The sequence below is a fragment of the Saimiri boliviensis genome, chromosome 7, assembly GCF_048565385.1.
Source record: "Saimiri boliviensis isolate mSaiBol1 chromosome 7, mSaiBol1.pri, whole genome shotgun sequence".
Classification (NCBI taxonomy): Eukaryota; Metazoa; Chordata; class Mammalia; order Primates; family Cebidae; genus Saimiri; species Saimiri boliviensis.
In genome coordinates, this window is record NC_133455.1 from 93,630,638 (window position 1) to 93,646,796 (window position 16,159).

At 41.4% G+C, this 16,159-nt stretch overlaps 1 protein-coding gene across 6 annotated transcripts in view; it reads left to right on the forward strand.

Moving 5' to 3' along the window:
- Positions 1-16,159, forward strand: part of FGD4 (FYVE, RhoGEF and PH domain containing 4) — a 252,879-nt gene that overhangs the window by 175,294 nt on the left and 61,426 nt on the right. For all 6 annotated transcript variants that reach the window (XM_039471828.2, XM_074403053.1, XM_074403051.1 and 3 more), the window contains exons 3-4: positions 83-266; positions 6,128-6,635. In XM_039471828.2, coding sequence (XP_039327762.1) covers positions 83-266; positions 6,128-6,635 — 692 coding nt within the window. The remainder of the gene's footprint in view (positions 1-82; positions 267-6,127; positions 6,636-16,159) is intronic.

Sequence of the window (16,159 nt, forward strand, 5' to 3'; positions counted from 1 at the left end):
TTTTTCTACCCAGGACACGAGACTTTCTATTGTTATTGAACAAAATATCAGTGAAATACTGAATTCTATTCTTTTTCTACAGTGCCTCCAAAGCCATTACACCTGCAGAATTCACCTTCGTCCAATATACACCAAACCCCCAAGCATAAAGCTTTACCTAGTGCAAAACCAAGGATGGAGGAAATTAAACCTGCCTCTGCTTCTTGTGTCTCAAAAGAAAAACCCAGTAAAGTATCAGATCTCATCAGTCGCTTTGAAGGAGGCAGGTAAGAGCTAATTTACAATGGGAAAAGGCAGGGGAAGAAGAAAGCTGATTTTCAAAACAATGATAGTTACAGGTTTTCTAAATAAAAAGCATAGAGTATCTTATTCCATTAGGTAGGCCTTTAGAAAAGGTGAATTTTTAAAACCAATGACTTAATCTTGCCCTAATATGAACTGTCATTTACAATGTTATTACCTATGTACAGCACTGTAGGCCACCAGCTTTTTCATGAAGTCGTGTGCTTTTGTTATCTGTGTGCCTTCTCTTGTTGCCCCTGTATCTCTGTGTGTCATTCTCTATGTGCTGCTCCTTGTGGGTCATTCTGTGGGACACTGGATTTCTGGGTTGGAAAGGCTGAGCAGTGGCCTCTGTCTCTTCGTTTCTCCCTTTACATGTTCCTGAATGTGACCCCTGTGTGCTTGTCTCCTCCTTGGGCCCTCTCTTCTTTCTGACCCATTTTATTTAATGTGGATCTTCTATACCTATTCAGTCTCTGTTTCTTCTGTCCACATACTCCATCATACTGTAGGTTTTTAAAGAGATATTACCAATAGCAAAATGTGTGTTAAATTTCAGCTTTATATGTATTCTTTAGTCCCAGTGTTCTAAAAAACAAGATAGGTGAAATATTGTATTTCTCATTTTTAAAGATAAACAGAAACCCACTTAAAATGCTTTTCCCCTTCTAAAACTCTCATTTATTTATTTTTTTTAGTCTTTTGATAAAAAATTTCATTGCTGACTTAAATACAATTTTTAAAAAATTTATCAATAGGATTTTATTATCTGCCATCAAAAGTCTATATATAATAAACAGAATGTATGTAACTTCACTTTTATCCTTGAAACCAAATATTTTCATTCCAGTGTAATATTTGGGACTTGTTTCCTATTAGGGTGATTTTATTATTTATTTGTGAGATTTACTGTTACTTATGTAATGAAATTATAACATGGAAATAGTTTGAGTATCTTCTGGGAATTGTGACCAAGCACAAAACCTGCAGTGTCCCTCATTTTTAAAATGGGTCTCACAGATGGTGGCTCTTCCTATCAATTTCCTGTAAACAACTCAGAGCCTCCCTCTATTTTGCAAAGTTACAGGTTCTGGAGAAAATTAACTTAAAAGCCTCTTCAAATTGTAGGAACTTTGGTCATAAATATTTAAACTTCAGCATCTCCTCCTCTGAAGTAGGATTTACAAGACCTTTGCTGTCTTGGATTACAGTGATCTTTACTAGAATGGTTTAACTCCATTTAAAACATTATTTTTGCTGCTCGGAGTTAAGTTGACTTAATAACAACAAAGTGACCCCTCGTGTTTGCAAATTCCAGGGGCCATGCCTTGTGACTGCGTAATAGAAGGAGGGGCTGGAGCCCTCACTTAATAACAACATAAGCATGTCAGAGCCTGCATCCCTAGGTTTCAGGGATAACTTTCTGAAACCTTAAAAGGATCAGTATTCCAAAGGCTGCATCCTCTCATCCTCGCCGTTTTGGTTAACCCACTCTGCATTGTTTTAGATTCCTCTACATGTGAAATGTTTATACTTTTTCCACCTGATGTTTTTTAATCATTCAAGCTTCACAAATTCAGTCCTGTTTTCATGCAAAGGTTGAAGTTTTAATTCATCTAAGGAAAAATATGCTATGATTTATGATTTTTTTAAGCAAGTTCTGTACAAATTGGGTATAGTGTACTTTGACAGATCAGGTGAAGAAATATTATTTGTGGCAGAGTCCATTGCCAATATGAAAAACAGTGATGTGTTCTCGGTAAGGTATTACCACTACAGACTGGCCCCAAAAGTGTGTGAGTGGGTTAATACTACATTGGATCTATAGAACTTCAGTACAAGATTTGTATTTACTGTTGAGTGATGCCTTTGTCTTTGCAAGGGTCATTTTCCGTTTTAGCCCTCCTTGTGAGAGCTTAGACTAGCTTTGTAAACTAGAGGGAGGTTCTTAGTTGTCACAGGAAATTGATAGGAAGAACCAACATCTGGTAGAGTTTAGTCATAATGGTCATATTATACTGTTATTAAGACTTTACATGGCTGGATGTGGTGGCTCATGTCTGTAATCCCAGCACTTTAGGAAGCCATAGTGTTGGATTGCTTGAGCTCAGGAGTTTGAGGTCAGCCTGGGCAATATGGCAAAACCCTGTCTCTACAAAAAATACAAAAATCAGCCAGGCATGGTGGTGCACATATGTGGTCCCAGCTACTTGGGTGGTGCACGCATGTGGTCCCAGCTACGTGGTTCTTCCTGACCTGGAAGGATTGCTTGAGCCCAGGAGGTCAAGGCTGCAGTGAGCTGAGATTGTGGCACTGCACTCCAGGCTAGGTGATGGAGTGGGACCCTGCCTTAAAAAAAAAAAAAAAAAATTCCAGGTAACACCATTTTGTTAAGATGAGAGATTGGGAGCAAGTAGATTTTCTTTAATTTTTACTGTGGTTTTCTTTCTTCTTTCTTTTTCCTGTTCCTCTTTATTTCTCTTTTTCAGAGTAAAAGAGAGTACTCTTTGTAGCCGAGGAAAGACTTTAAGATTTTAGAAATAAGATTATGTTTCTGTAGACCTGAATATTGGTTTTTACCATGGATACTCCAAGGTCAGCTATTTTCCCTTATGGTTTGGCATCCACAAAGCAGCAGGAATCCAAGTACTGGTTCAACTACTGCTTTTACTAACTTCTTACCCACCTAGTGCTTCCCTGTCTCCTTCCCTCCCTCCCACTCATACCCTTGATGTTACTTATTATGAGACATTTGCAGCTCTCATTCAAAGCCACCCTTTAGACAAGATCTGAAAATGCTTAAATTTGTTTCAGAGGATCTGTTGAGGATCTTTCCACCAGGGAACCCAGAGACCGATGTGGGCAGGAGGAGGACAGTTTGATTAAAATCTCTAAAAACTACTTGGGAAATTAGCTAGGCCAAATATATCCTCTTCTAGGGGGCAAATCTCAATTCAAGAATGTATAACATTTAAATATTGCCCACCTCCACGGATCGAGGTCAGAATATCAAGACCATCCTGGCTAACATGGTGAAACCTAGTCTCTACTAAAAGTACAAAAAATTAGCCAGGCGTGGTGTCACACACCTGTAGTCCCAGCTACTTGGGAGGCTAAGGCAGGAGGATCGCCTGAACCTGGTGGGCAGAGGTTGCAGTGAGCTGAGATCGCACCTTTGTACTCTAGCCTGGGCCACAGGGCAAGACTCCATCTAAAAAAAACAAAAACAAAAACAAAAACAAAAAAAAACTGCCCACCCCCACCTCCAAGTTTTATATATATGACATTTTCCCCTTCTCAGTTTATCACTTTCTTTCCTCTGGTGTTGGACTTTCCCTGTGTCTTTTTTCCTCCCTCATCACTTTCTTGCTGTCTACTTTTATTCCCTGTTTCATGCTCCAGTCCACATCAGCAGTGACTGGGAAGGGTGGAGTAAAAGCGAAGGTGACACATCTGAGCATTGTCCTTGGGTGCTCCGGCCTGCAGAGCAACAGACAGGAACCCGGGCAAACCTATCGTGGATGAGAAGGGATGGGACAAGAGGCGCGAAGAATGGCAGCAAGACAAAAGTTCTGATCAAGCTGCAAAATTTATTTCAAAATGGGTTCCTTATATAGAGAGGGGAGAGGGGAGGGGAAAGTGGCTCTGATAGGTTGAAAAGCGAGTGCTCAGCTTGTGATCAGCAATCCCATTGGTGCAGCCGCACGTGATCAGCAATCCCATTGGTGCAGCCGCACGTGATCAGCGATCCCATTGGTGCAGCCGTGCGTGATCTTTGGTGGCCCGCCACCACGTCCGTGGTATGCTTCTGGCGGGAGGCTGATGCAATCTTTTGCTTTGATTGCAGCAGCTTAGCCTGGGTTCCCAACACTTGGGACCGGGCTGCTTGCTGTTTCCTTCCCCACCTCCCTTTATTCCATTACCTGCACTGGGGAAGATAATCAGCCCTAGACTTTCTTCCCACATTTTGACTGCAGCCTATTCACCTGATGCTCATTCTGTCCTTCTGCTCCAGGACATCCTAACGTGGGGTGAAGACCATGGGATTTAGAGTTGGATTCATGTTTGAGCTCTGTCTTTTCTGCTTGTTACCATGTGACACTGGCCACATTAATTTTCGAAGCCTAGATTTCTCTGTGGGATCCCTGTCTTTGGAATTATTGTGAGGATGAAACAAGTTAATTATTGTTAAGGGGCTTCTTGTTGTTTGTGGTTCTTAGTAAGCACTTAAGAAGTGTTTCCGGCTGTTATTATTGTCATAATCATCATCATTATCATGGTTATTCAAAGCTCATCAGCTATTCATTGAGTACTTCCCTTGTGTCAGGCACCATGCTAAGAGGTAGGAATAAAGCAGGGAGCAAGTCTGCCCCCTCACCGAGTTAGTTGCTTTATTTCTTCTCATTTAGGTCACAGGAATCTTTTTTTTTTTTTTTTTGAGACTGCGGAGTTTCGCTCTTGTTACCCAGTCTGGAGTGCAGTGGCACGATCTCGGCTCACCACAACCTCCACCTCCTGGGTTCAGGCAATTCTCCTGCCTCAGCCTCCTGAGTAGCTGGGATTACAGGCACGTGCCACCATGCCCAGCTAATTTTTTTGTATTTTTAGTAGAGACGGGGTTTCACCATGTTGACCGGGATGGTCTCGATCTCTTGACCTCGTGATCCACCTGCCTCGGCCTCCCAAAGTGCTGGGATTACAGGCTTGAGCCACCACGCCCTGCAAGGTCGCAGGACTCTTTGAACTTGTAGCCCAGAGTTTTGTGTTCCATTCCCCCACTCCCAGAATCCTAAATTAAAATCTATACAAATATTTCTGTAGGAATATTGTTCTATATTGGGAGTAAGTTTCATTCTCCTATTAGGACTACTATTATGTCAAGCAGTAATAAGGACTTTAAAGAAAAATAAAATAAGATGTGGAGTTAGTGATGGAGAGTGCTGTTAGTTACAGATAGGTGAATCTAGGAAAGCCTCTTTGGAGAGGTGTTATCTGAGCAGAAACCCGAATGGTGAGAAGGAATACCAGTGTTTTGGGGGAGACTGGCCTAAACAGAGAACAGCAGCTGCAAGGACCCCAAGACACATGTACTTGGTCATTAAGAATGGGGAGCATCAAGGAGTATGGCAACGACACAGTTACAGAAGAATGGAATCTAATGAGGCCAGGCACTTCAGGAACTAGAGTATGTAGAATCTCATAGGCTGTCTTTGGACTTTAGTTTTCCTCCGAGTGTTATGAGGAAGCCCTCAGAGTTTTGTGACTGACTTGCAGAGGTTCTGTTGTAGGAGATCAGAGTAGAAACAGAGACCAGTTAAAAGGCTATGGCGCATGAATAAAAAAGTTTTGAGAGTATGCATTATGCCTTCCAGATAAAAGTAACTTGTTGGTTCATAATTTGTTCATAAATTAAGGACTGGTTACACCTATTTAAAAATGTTAGGAAAGATCAGTAAGTAAAAATGTTAGGAAGAAATTATTTTATTAAATGTAAGTATTATATCTAAGTCTTTACCAACTAGTCACGTTATTAAACAGTACAAGGATCAAGAAAAGTTAAGTGTTGAATAAATAAATAAATAAATAAATAACCCAAGGAAATGTTTCAGTCCCCATAGATAGAGCTCAGGGTCATCTTCTTTATTTAAATGTTTATTTAAATGTGGATAGCACCCAAAGAGATGTGGGACTACACAGAGAGTATTCAAATCTATGTTTCTAAAACCATCAGAGATAGAAAAAAAAAAATCAGCAACTGTTCCTTTTCAACTGGAATATACTTGTCTTAATTATAGAACTTTTCCATGCCAATGTTTTCATGCTTCCTTTGTATTTTATCTTTTAGCTCATTATCAAATTATAGTGATTTGAAGAAAGATTCTGCTGTGAACTTAAATGTTCCTAGAACCCCAGGAAGGCATGGATTGACAACCACACCTCAACAAAAACTCCTGTCCCAGCACTTGCCACGGAGGAAGGGCCATGATACAGATCAGACTCAGGATGCACAGACTTGTGTGGCCAACGGTGTGATGGCAGCACAAAACCAGATGGAATGTGAGGAGGAGAAAGCTGCCACTTTTAGCCCAGATACTTCTATTCAGGCTTCTGAACCCTTGCTTGAAACGCACATAGTGAATGGAGAAAGAGATGAAACTGCCACAGCTCCTGCATCACCTGCAACAAATGACTGCGATGGAAATGCTTCTGACAGTAGCTACAGGACTCCAGGCATAGGTCCAGTGCTCCCCGTAGAAGAAGGAGGGGCAGAAACTGAAGCCAAGGTACAAGAGAGGGAAAATGGGGAAAGCCCTCTGGACCTGGAGCAGCTGGACCAGCACCATGAGATGAAGGTACAGCAGGAGACTAGCTCATAAGCGGGGAAACCCCTGTCTACTCAATTGTTGTCTTAAAACTCTTTATTTATTGCACCTGTGCAATGTATCAAAAAGATCACCCACACTGGCAGTTAAATGATTTTCAAGCTCTGGCAGCTGATGAGTGTTTCCCCTATGCTCTAAGCAGGTATTTCACTTTTTCTTTTTGTGTAGTTTCTGTTACTGTCTCTGTTTTAATTTCCGGAGTCAGGACAGTGTGGAAACTTTAATATAGGAAATCCACAAATACGTTGTTTTTATATAGAAAGAAAATGTTCCTTGGTATTGGTGCTGTATCCCTAATACTTATGGGCCAAGCAAGAAGAAATAATCTTTGTTGTTCAGAAGTTTCTTTTTTTTTTTTTTTTTTGAGATGGAGTCTTGCTTGCTCTGTTGCCCAGGCTGGAGTGCAGTGACACAATCTCGGCTGCAAACTCCACCTCCTGGGTTCGAGCAGTTCTTCTGCCTCAGACTCCCGAGTAGCTGGGACTACAGGCGTACACCACCATGCCCAGCTAATTTTTTTGTATTTTTAGTAGTGATGAGGTTTCACCGTATTGGCCAGGCTGGTCTCAAACTCCTGACCTCGTCATCCACCTGCCTGGGCCTCCCAAAGTGCTGGGATTGCAGGCGTGAGCCACTGCACCCAGCCCAGCAGTTTCTCATAGAATAAATTGTAGCCCTGTAAGATGAACCTGCCACTAGTAAATGTTACTTATAAGGACATGAATATGGAAGTATTAAATTATTCAACAGATTATAACCCTTTCTAGGCTTTTAGTTTTTTTAAGTTTTCTAATTAATACCCAATATTACAATCAGTGGTATAGTCTTTGAGTTCAAAGGCCATTTAAAAATCATTTTAGAGCCAGGGGGCAAGGCAGGAAGAGCTCCTCAGCCCAGTAGTTCAAGACCAGCCTGGACAACATGGCAAGGCTCCATATCTACAAAATTTTTAAAACTTAGCAGAGCATGATAGTTCACACCTGTGGTCCCAGCTACTTGGGAGGCTGAAGTGGGAGAATTGCTTGAGCCCAGGAGGTCAAGGCTACAATGAGCCATGATCATGCCACTGCACTCCAGCCGGGCCAACAGAGCAAGACCCTGTCTCAAAAAAAAGAACAAAGAAAAGAAAAAACATCTTAGTTTTGTAGTTATAGAAGAAGAGTTTTTGCAAGGTCACACTGCTTTTTGAGTATTAGCTCACAACCCTCATGCTGTGACTCCCAGGCCAGTGTTGTGTCTCTGAAGCAACGAGAAATGTCAGTCAGTGAAGCAGCCATGGGAAATAAATTGTGGAATTGTTGAGAACTGGGCATTTCTATCCTTTCTTAAGAGGGAAGTTATTTGATGAACTGCCTGGATGGTGTTTCTGCCCATGTGCACAATGTCGACTAAGAAATAGTTGATTTGTGGTGAAATATATACTGACTCTCAGGGAGAGAAAGTTTAAAGAAGGAAGTGGGTGGAAGAAAGTGAGTTATACTTGGTAACATGATCTGAAACAGTAAAGAAACAGGACATTGCAAAGTGAATTTCTATACCTCGATACAGCGATAAGAGTTTAGTATGTTTGAACCATGACGGAAGGAAGAGGTGGTTAGAACCAAGAAAATCTTTTACCACTGTTGGGATGATGGCACCAGCAAGTATATGTGAAATAGTAAGCTGTTCATATAAAGGAAAATATAATTGGGGATGATGCCTGTGGTTGTTGGATGGTACTTTTTCTTGCCTGTCACGTATTATTATGGATTCATTTTCATAGATGAATCTTCTATGGGAGAGATTTTATAGAATTTTCCTATTAAACTAGTGAAACATAGACTAGTACTACTGGCGTGTCTCCTGAATGGGCCTTTACACAGTAGGTGACACATGCTGTACGTGGGAAGAAAAAGCAGATTTTCTTTGCAGAGCTGTTGATGTGAACACCGTATCTCTTCTGTTAAAATGGAATGTTAGGATTTAGTATCTGTGCTGTGGCAGTATGTTCACCTTTGCTGCTCTGATGTTTGATATGTTGTCTTTCCTTGTTCCTAAATGAAAACATAAATGTTAGTAGTGTTAAGATGGTAAATTTTATTAGGTGTATTTTACCACAATTTTTTTAAAAATCTTAAAAATGTTAGTAGTCTATAGTGGACCAAACAATTAGAACAAATCACAATTCTACTTCTGGCTTGTTCATTAACTAGCAGCATGAGCTTGAACACGTCAATAATTCTTTGTGTGTTTAGCGAAAGAATCTAAACTGCATATAATCTTAAGGCCCTATCTTCATGTTGTAAAAGCCCCCCCACCAAAAAAAAAAAAAATCTTAAGGCCCATTTCAGTGATTATATTACTAATTCTCTGCTGTGATATGTAGGTATATTCCCTTGTTAGCATAGCCCACCAGATTATCAGCTGCTGTGTGAACTGCCTAATGTGTTGAACTTCTAAGATATAATGGAATATTTTTAGTTTCAGTTTGCAGACAACTGAAAAACTTTAATCTTCCTGGAAGTGGATATGGATATTGACCTCAGAATAGTCTTAAGTATGTTTCATTTAAGCTGGTGTTAGATTTAATAGGCATTTCCCAAGTGCCCATAGGAGTGGGGAAATGTGAAGGGATAGGGAATGAAAGTAGAGCAGCTAGGCACCATGGCTCACGCCTTTGACCCCAGCACTTAGGAGACCAAGGTGGATGGATTGCTTGAGTCCAGGAGTTGGAGACCAACCTGAGCAGCATGGCAAAACCCTAAAAATCTCTACTAAAAATACAAAAAAATTAGCTGGGTGTGGTGGCGTGTACCACTAGCTACTTGGGAGGCTGTGGTGGGAGGATCGCTTGAGCCTAGGAGACGGAGGTTGCAGTGAACTGAGATCTCACCACAGCACTCCAGGATAGGTGACAGAGTGAGACCTTGTCTCAAAAATTATATATACACACACATACACACACACATATCTTAAAGGCAGCTTTTCTTTATTCACCTAGAACTGAATGGTGACCTCAGAAAGTTATTTTTTGTGGCTACTCAGTTTACTATGTTCATAATATAAGAAGGAAAAATTGTGAAAAAATTGAACTGTTCAATTAAAAAATTCAGTGTGCCAGGCTCACTCTCCTGGGCACCAGAAACACAGAAATGAGCTAGACAAGCCCTATCAACAAAGCCTCAGTCTACTGAGGAATGAGAGACATACATAAATTGACATTGGATGGTGCAGTAAAAGCTTTGGAAATACAGATGACCGGGCCAGGTGCAGTGGCTCACACTTGCTGTCCCAGCACTTTAGGAGTCTATGGCCGAGGATCTCTTGAGCCCAGGAGTTTGAGACCAACCTGGGCAACAGGTAAAACCCTATCTCTACAAAAAATTTAAAAGTTCACTGGGTGTGGTGGCACTTGCTTGTGGTCCCAGCTACTTGGGAGGCTGAGGTGGAAGGATTGCTTGAACCGAAAAGGTCGAGGCAGCAGTGAGCTGTGATTCTGCTACTTCACTCTGGCCTGGGCCCACAGAGCTAAGACCTTGTCTCAAAAAAAAAAAAAAAAAAAAAAAAGAAATGCAGATGAAGAAACAGTTGTGCCCCAGGAGTACTATTTGAGGACCAGGCTGCTGAGAAGCAGTTGAAGTAGGCTTGAGGCAAGGGTGGGAAATTGCTAGGTGATCAAAGATAGACTGGGATGGGGATGAGTGAAAGTGTGAGCAGTGAGCAGAGGCAAGAGAGTAGGTGCTGCATGTGGGGAACTATTTCTAACCATGTAATCAGAGGTCAGAATGGCTAGCAAAATGAATCTAGAGGTGCAAGCTAGATTTAAAAGAGTAAGCTAAGAACAGACTGCAGTGGGCTTTTGAATGCCTATTAAAAATGTAAATATTTTTTTCCTGAAAACATTAGAGACTTTTTTTTTTAAAGTTTAAAAATCTTAAAAGGTTTTTAAAACCTTTTAAGTTGCTAAGAGTTTACAATTTTCATTGAAAAAATAGGAAAATTGGCAAAGCATACACACGAAAAACCACACCCATAATTCTACTAGTGAGAATTGCTTAGTTATTTAATATTCTGGCTTGTTTTTCTGAGCTGTTTGAAAAAACATACTTGATCACATAATGTATGATCCCTCTGTATCCTGTTTTGTTGGGTTATACATAGGTATTTCCTTCATATCAATTCAAACTTTCCATAAGCCTAATATTATCTGGCGTCAGGAACACTTAATTAAAGCATGGAAGTGACATGATGACACATGTGTGGGTTTTTTGAAAAATGAGTCAGATGAAAGGGAAAACAGATGGAGCAGGGCACGCAGTTAGGAAGCAACTGCACTAGTCCAGGTACGAGATGTGAAGGGGGCCCAGAGGAGGCAGAAGGTGAGAGACAAGAAAGATTTTGAGGACCTTGTGGCTAGATGTAGGGATTAAGTCAGGTTCAACTCCTAGGCTGGATGAATTGGCAGATGGTGTGCCATTGAATGAACTACAAGAGAATGGAAGGCAAAACCTATTTTGTGGGCAAAAAAGTAAGTTATATTTTGACATACTGTATTCAGGAGCTTATTGTAAGTCCCCAGGTGTAGATGTCTTACAAAAATAGAACATTCTGGGGGTGTGGTGGCTCATGCCTGTAATTTTACCAGGACTTTAGGAGGCCAAGGCAGGTGGATCAACTGAGGTCAGGAGTTTGAGACCAGCTTGGCCAATATGGTGAAGCCCTGTCTCTACTAAAAATATAAAAATTAGCTGGGCATGGTGGCAAGCACCTGTAGTCCCAGCTACTCAGGAAGCTGAGGCAGAAGAATTGCTTGAACGCTGGAGATGGAGGTTGCAGTGAGCCTAGATTGCGCCACTGCTCTCCAGACTGGACAATAGAGTGAGACTCTGTCTCAGGAAAAAAAAAAAAAAAAAAAAATATATATATATATATATATATATATATATATATATGTATATATTTATACTTATATTCTGGAAGCATTACAGTTTGTTTATTGGTTAAGTGTGAAGGCTTTGGAATGAAAAGACCTGAGTTTAAATCCCAACCCTGTCACTTACTAACTAGGTGGCCACAGACATATCACTTTTTTAAAAAATAAAAAATGTTAATGGCTATTGCTTATTTTTTATTTATTTTGAGACAGGATCTCCATCTCTTGCCCAGGCTGCCAGGCTGGAGTGCAGTGGCACGATCTCAGCCTACTGCAACCTCTACCTCCTAAGTCTAAGCAATTCTCCTGCCTCAGCCTCCCAAGTAGCTGGGACTACAGGCATGCGCCACCACGCCTGGCTAATTTTTGTACTTTTTGTAGAGGCCAGGTTTCACCATGTCGCCCAGGCTGGTCTTGAACTCCGGAGCTCAAGTGATCCATCGACCCCAGCCTCCCAAAGTGCTGACAGGTGTGAGCCACTGCGCCTGGCCAGACACATCACTTTAACATAACTCTCCAGGCCATGGCTTCCTGACATGTTGCATCATTGAGATGACAGGAAGGAAAATAATGGTGTGGGTTTGAGAGAAGGAAGTAGAGTTGCTAATGAGGTTAGTTTTGTACTCTTATACTGTTTATGGTTCCTGCAAAACATCCATTTGGAGATACTAATTAAGCAAGTGGAACTATGGATCCAGAGCCCAGGAAAGAGGGTGAGAATATAAGAGGATGTGCATGAGGGTGTGATTAATGTTGCCAAAGCAGAATGTGTAAGAACAGGAAATGGGCCAAGAGTTGAGCCGTGAAGCACAAACAATAGAAAAGGAAGTTCAATAAATTGTCCAGGAGGAAAGAGAAGAGAGAGCAGTGTTTTGGAACCACAGAGATGGAGGGGAATGGGGTGGGAATGCAGGCATATTGATGAGCTTTGAGGAAAAAAGCATGGTCAGCATTTAGAATATGAAACTAGGAGTTAGCCTAGACCTTTAGTAAGACTTAATAGCTAAGTAGCTATATATTAGTTGATAACTCGGTGACTTGGGTAATTGAACAAAGTTGAGCAAATGTATATTGCTCATAGGCTTTGGGCAAGGCACTGCAGTAAATACAAAGAAGAAACTTAGAGTTGAGATGAGGAGTTAAGACAACAAATGACTGTTACTCAAGATATCCTGAGGTCAAGGGAAAAGGCCTCAAAGATAAAGCTAAGGTTTACATCATGGCTATGAGGGTGAATTCACTGTTGGCAGAAATGGCGAATCTAGGATGGACTAAGGGACCGCAACCACGAGGTAGCTTGCAGGCTTGGTTGATAGAAGTGTCAATTTGGGCAGTGGCCTGTCAAGAACGGTAGGAAGTCCTCTGGGTGCAAGACTTGGAGCTTGGGGAAAGTGAAGATTAGCTATTGTAGCAACTGTGACCATGATTCTGAGAGCCTTGGGCAAAGACTATGGGCCAAGCATTGTTGAGTGGCCGAGAATTCAAGAAAGAGAAAAAGCAAACTTGGAGTAGGAATTAGCCAGGACCAGCAAGTTAGCAGTGCCAAGAGAACAAAGGATGAGGTTTAACAGAATGTTGAATTGAACCAGGAGAATTGGGAAAGATCAGGTGCTTGGAGGTTACAGCATGCAGAAAGACCCAGTTTAGTGTGAGTGTGAGAGAAATGGAAAGCTAAAATCTTGTATTATGTGGGTTTAAAAAAAAAATTTAAAGCCAGATACCATGACCTGGTGGTCAGGAGCACAGGCTCAAGAGTCGGGTCCTCTAGATTTGAATCACACTCAGCCACTTACCAGCTCTATGACCTTGAGGAGATTACTTCAGACTCCCTGTGCCTCAGTTTCTTCACCTGTGAAATGGAGGTAACATATCTACCTTGTAACAACTATGAGGTATAGATCATTTACTAGTTGTAAAGTACTTTAGAACAGTGCCTTGGCACATAAAAGCTATGTATTTGTTAATGAAATGTCCTGTTTTCTCACTTGTGAATCAAGATGAATAGACTCAAAACCTGAGATGTCATTTAATAGATCCAAATTTCAACACATTCTGACAGGTTAATACCAGCACCGCTCTTTCAGTTCTCCCTCTGTGGGATGCACAGAGATAAGTTTGCATACCGCTTCTTTTTTAACCTAGGGTTCCTGTATTTTGTTTCTCCTGCCTGAGGACCATTGGTCATTACAACATGGTATACTCTCATTAGTATGTACAAGGTTCTAACTTAAGGGAATTAACATAAAGCATTTATAAATGAGTGAGTTACGTTGATGCTCTACTAAGTCTTTAGATAAGTTAATTCAGTTATTTAATATATTTAATATATATATATTCAGTTCTTCTTGATGCCTGTTCTTTAATTTCTGTAAAACTCGAAGGACTCTTTAGTGTAATTTACGCTACGTGAATTAAAAGAAGAGTTGTTCTCTCTTCACCGCCACTTCCTATCTGATCTTGTGCAAGTAACCAAACTTTTCTTTGTGCAACCTCTGTTCGCCACACCCCCGACATATCACGAAAGAATGCAATTGAAACCTTCAGATTAAAAGGTTTAACTCTCCTTGAACCCAGGAGACAGATGTTGCAGTGAGCTGAGATCATGCCATTAACTCTAACGCATCTGTTCTCCCAACTCATTTCAAGTTTTGAACTGGATAGTGTGGAAGACCTAAGTTTGGGGAAATATTGGTAGATTACAAGTAGGCTTGGAATTACCTCCCGAAGCTTCTTGGATTGTGCTGAGCTTACAGCCTGTTGATGATTATGACACTATATTATAAAGCAAGGAATAACATGTGCATTTCATATGTGAGTGTTCTCTCTCTCTCTCTCCCTCTCTCTCCCCCTCCCCCTCCCTTATTCCCTCTCTCTCTCCCACCGCCCCTTCTCCCCCCCTACTCTGTTTGTTTTTTTTTTTTTGAGACGGAGTTTCGCTCTCGTTACCCAGGCTGGAGTGCAATGGCGCGATCTCGGCTCACCGCAACCTCTGCCTCCTGGGCTCAGGCAATTCTCCTGCCTCAGCCTCCTAAGTAGCTGGGATTACAGGCACGCGCCACCACGCCCAGCTAGTTTTTTGTATTTTTAGTAGAGACGGGGTTTCACTATGTTGACCAGGATGATCTCGATCTCTCGACCTCGTGATCCACCCGCCTCGGCCTCCCAAAGTGCTGGGATTACAGGCTGAGCCACCGCGCCTGGCCCCCTACTCTCTTTTTAGCAATGTGAGTGTGGTGATACATTCCCTACTGTTAACAAATCTTTCCTGAGGCCTCATGACCCTTTTGATGACATTTATGACATGATCCTATATGACCATGAAACCTGTGTTTTATTCCTCTACCTTCTGGTTTGCTTATTCCTCCAATCCTTCTTGGTGCCTGTTATTTATTTCTATAAAACTCACAGGATTCTTTAGTGTAATTGACACTACATGGATTATAAGAAGACCAAAATTGTTCCCTCTTCACCACCTACTTCCTTCCTATCTGATCTTGTGCGTCTTTTGTATGAGGGATTTTTCCTCATGCAGAAGGCTGTAGCAGAGCAAGAAGTTGATTTTCTCAGACCGTGGTTTGAATCCCGGCTCAGTCACTTACTAGCTATATGAATTTGGGCAAGTTACTTAACCTCATGATGACACGCTTCCTCATCAATAAAATAAGAGTGATAATATTCCTGCTTCATAAAAGGATTAGGGTTACATGAGATAACTCATGTGAAGCACATAGAATGGGGAACGTAGTAAGTACTCATTAAATAGTGTGGCTATCACCTTCTCTCACTTGTGATAGCTTCCTTGATTTCCCAGCATCTTACTTTTATGATAAAGAATCTGCAGAATTTTGGAATATCACAGAATGAAGATGTCTAATACAAGTGATAGGTTAGACTAATTATGTGACATTCACATGTCATTGTGATCTAATTTAATTTAACAGCCTGCAGCCCCATTAAAGATTTTTTTTATTGTTTTTTGAGACGGAGTCTTGCTCTGTTGCCCAGACTGGAATGCAGTAGCACAATCTCGGCTCACTGCAGCCTCTGCCTCCTGAGTTCCAGCGATTCTCCTGCCTCAGCCTCCCGAGTAGCTGAGATTACAGATGCACGCCACCACGCCCAGCTAATTTTTTGTATTTTCAGTAGAGCTGGGGTTTCACCATGTTGGCCAGGCTTGTCTCAAACTCCTGATCTCAGGTGATCCTCCCGCTTCGGCCTCTCAAAGTGCTGGGATTACAGGCGTGAGCCATCAAGCCCGGCCTCCATTGAAGACTTTAATGTGTGGCAAGACATATAAAATGACATCTCAAAATGTTGATGCGCCTGATAAATTGTGGTACAAAATCAAATATTTATTCCCTAAGTTGACTCAACTTTTTTTTTTTTACCGGAGAATGGGCTTCAGGGACCACAGAGATGTATGTACCTGCACAAAGCATACACCCTCTCTTTCCATAGAAAAATATAATTAACAGATTTGAGTAGAAACTCCCCATGATTAAGAAATGTTCGGCCGTGCGCGGTGTCTCACGCCTGTAATCCCAGCACTTTGGGAGGCCGAGGCGGGTGGATCATGAGGTCA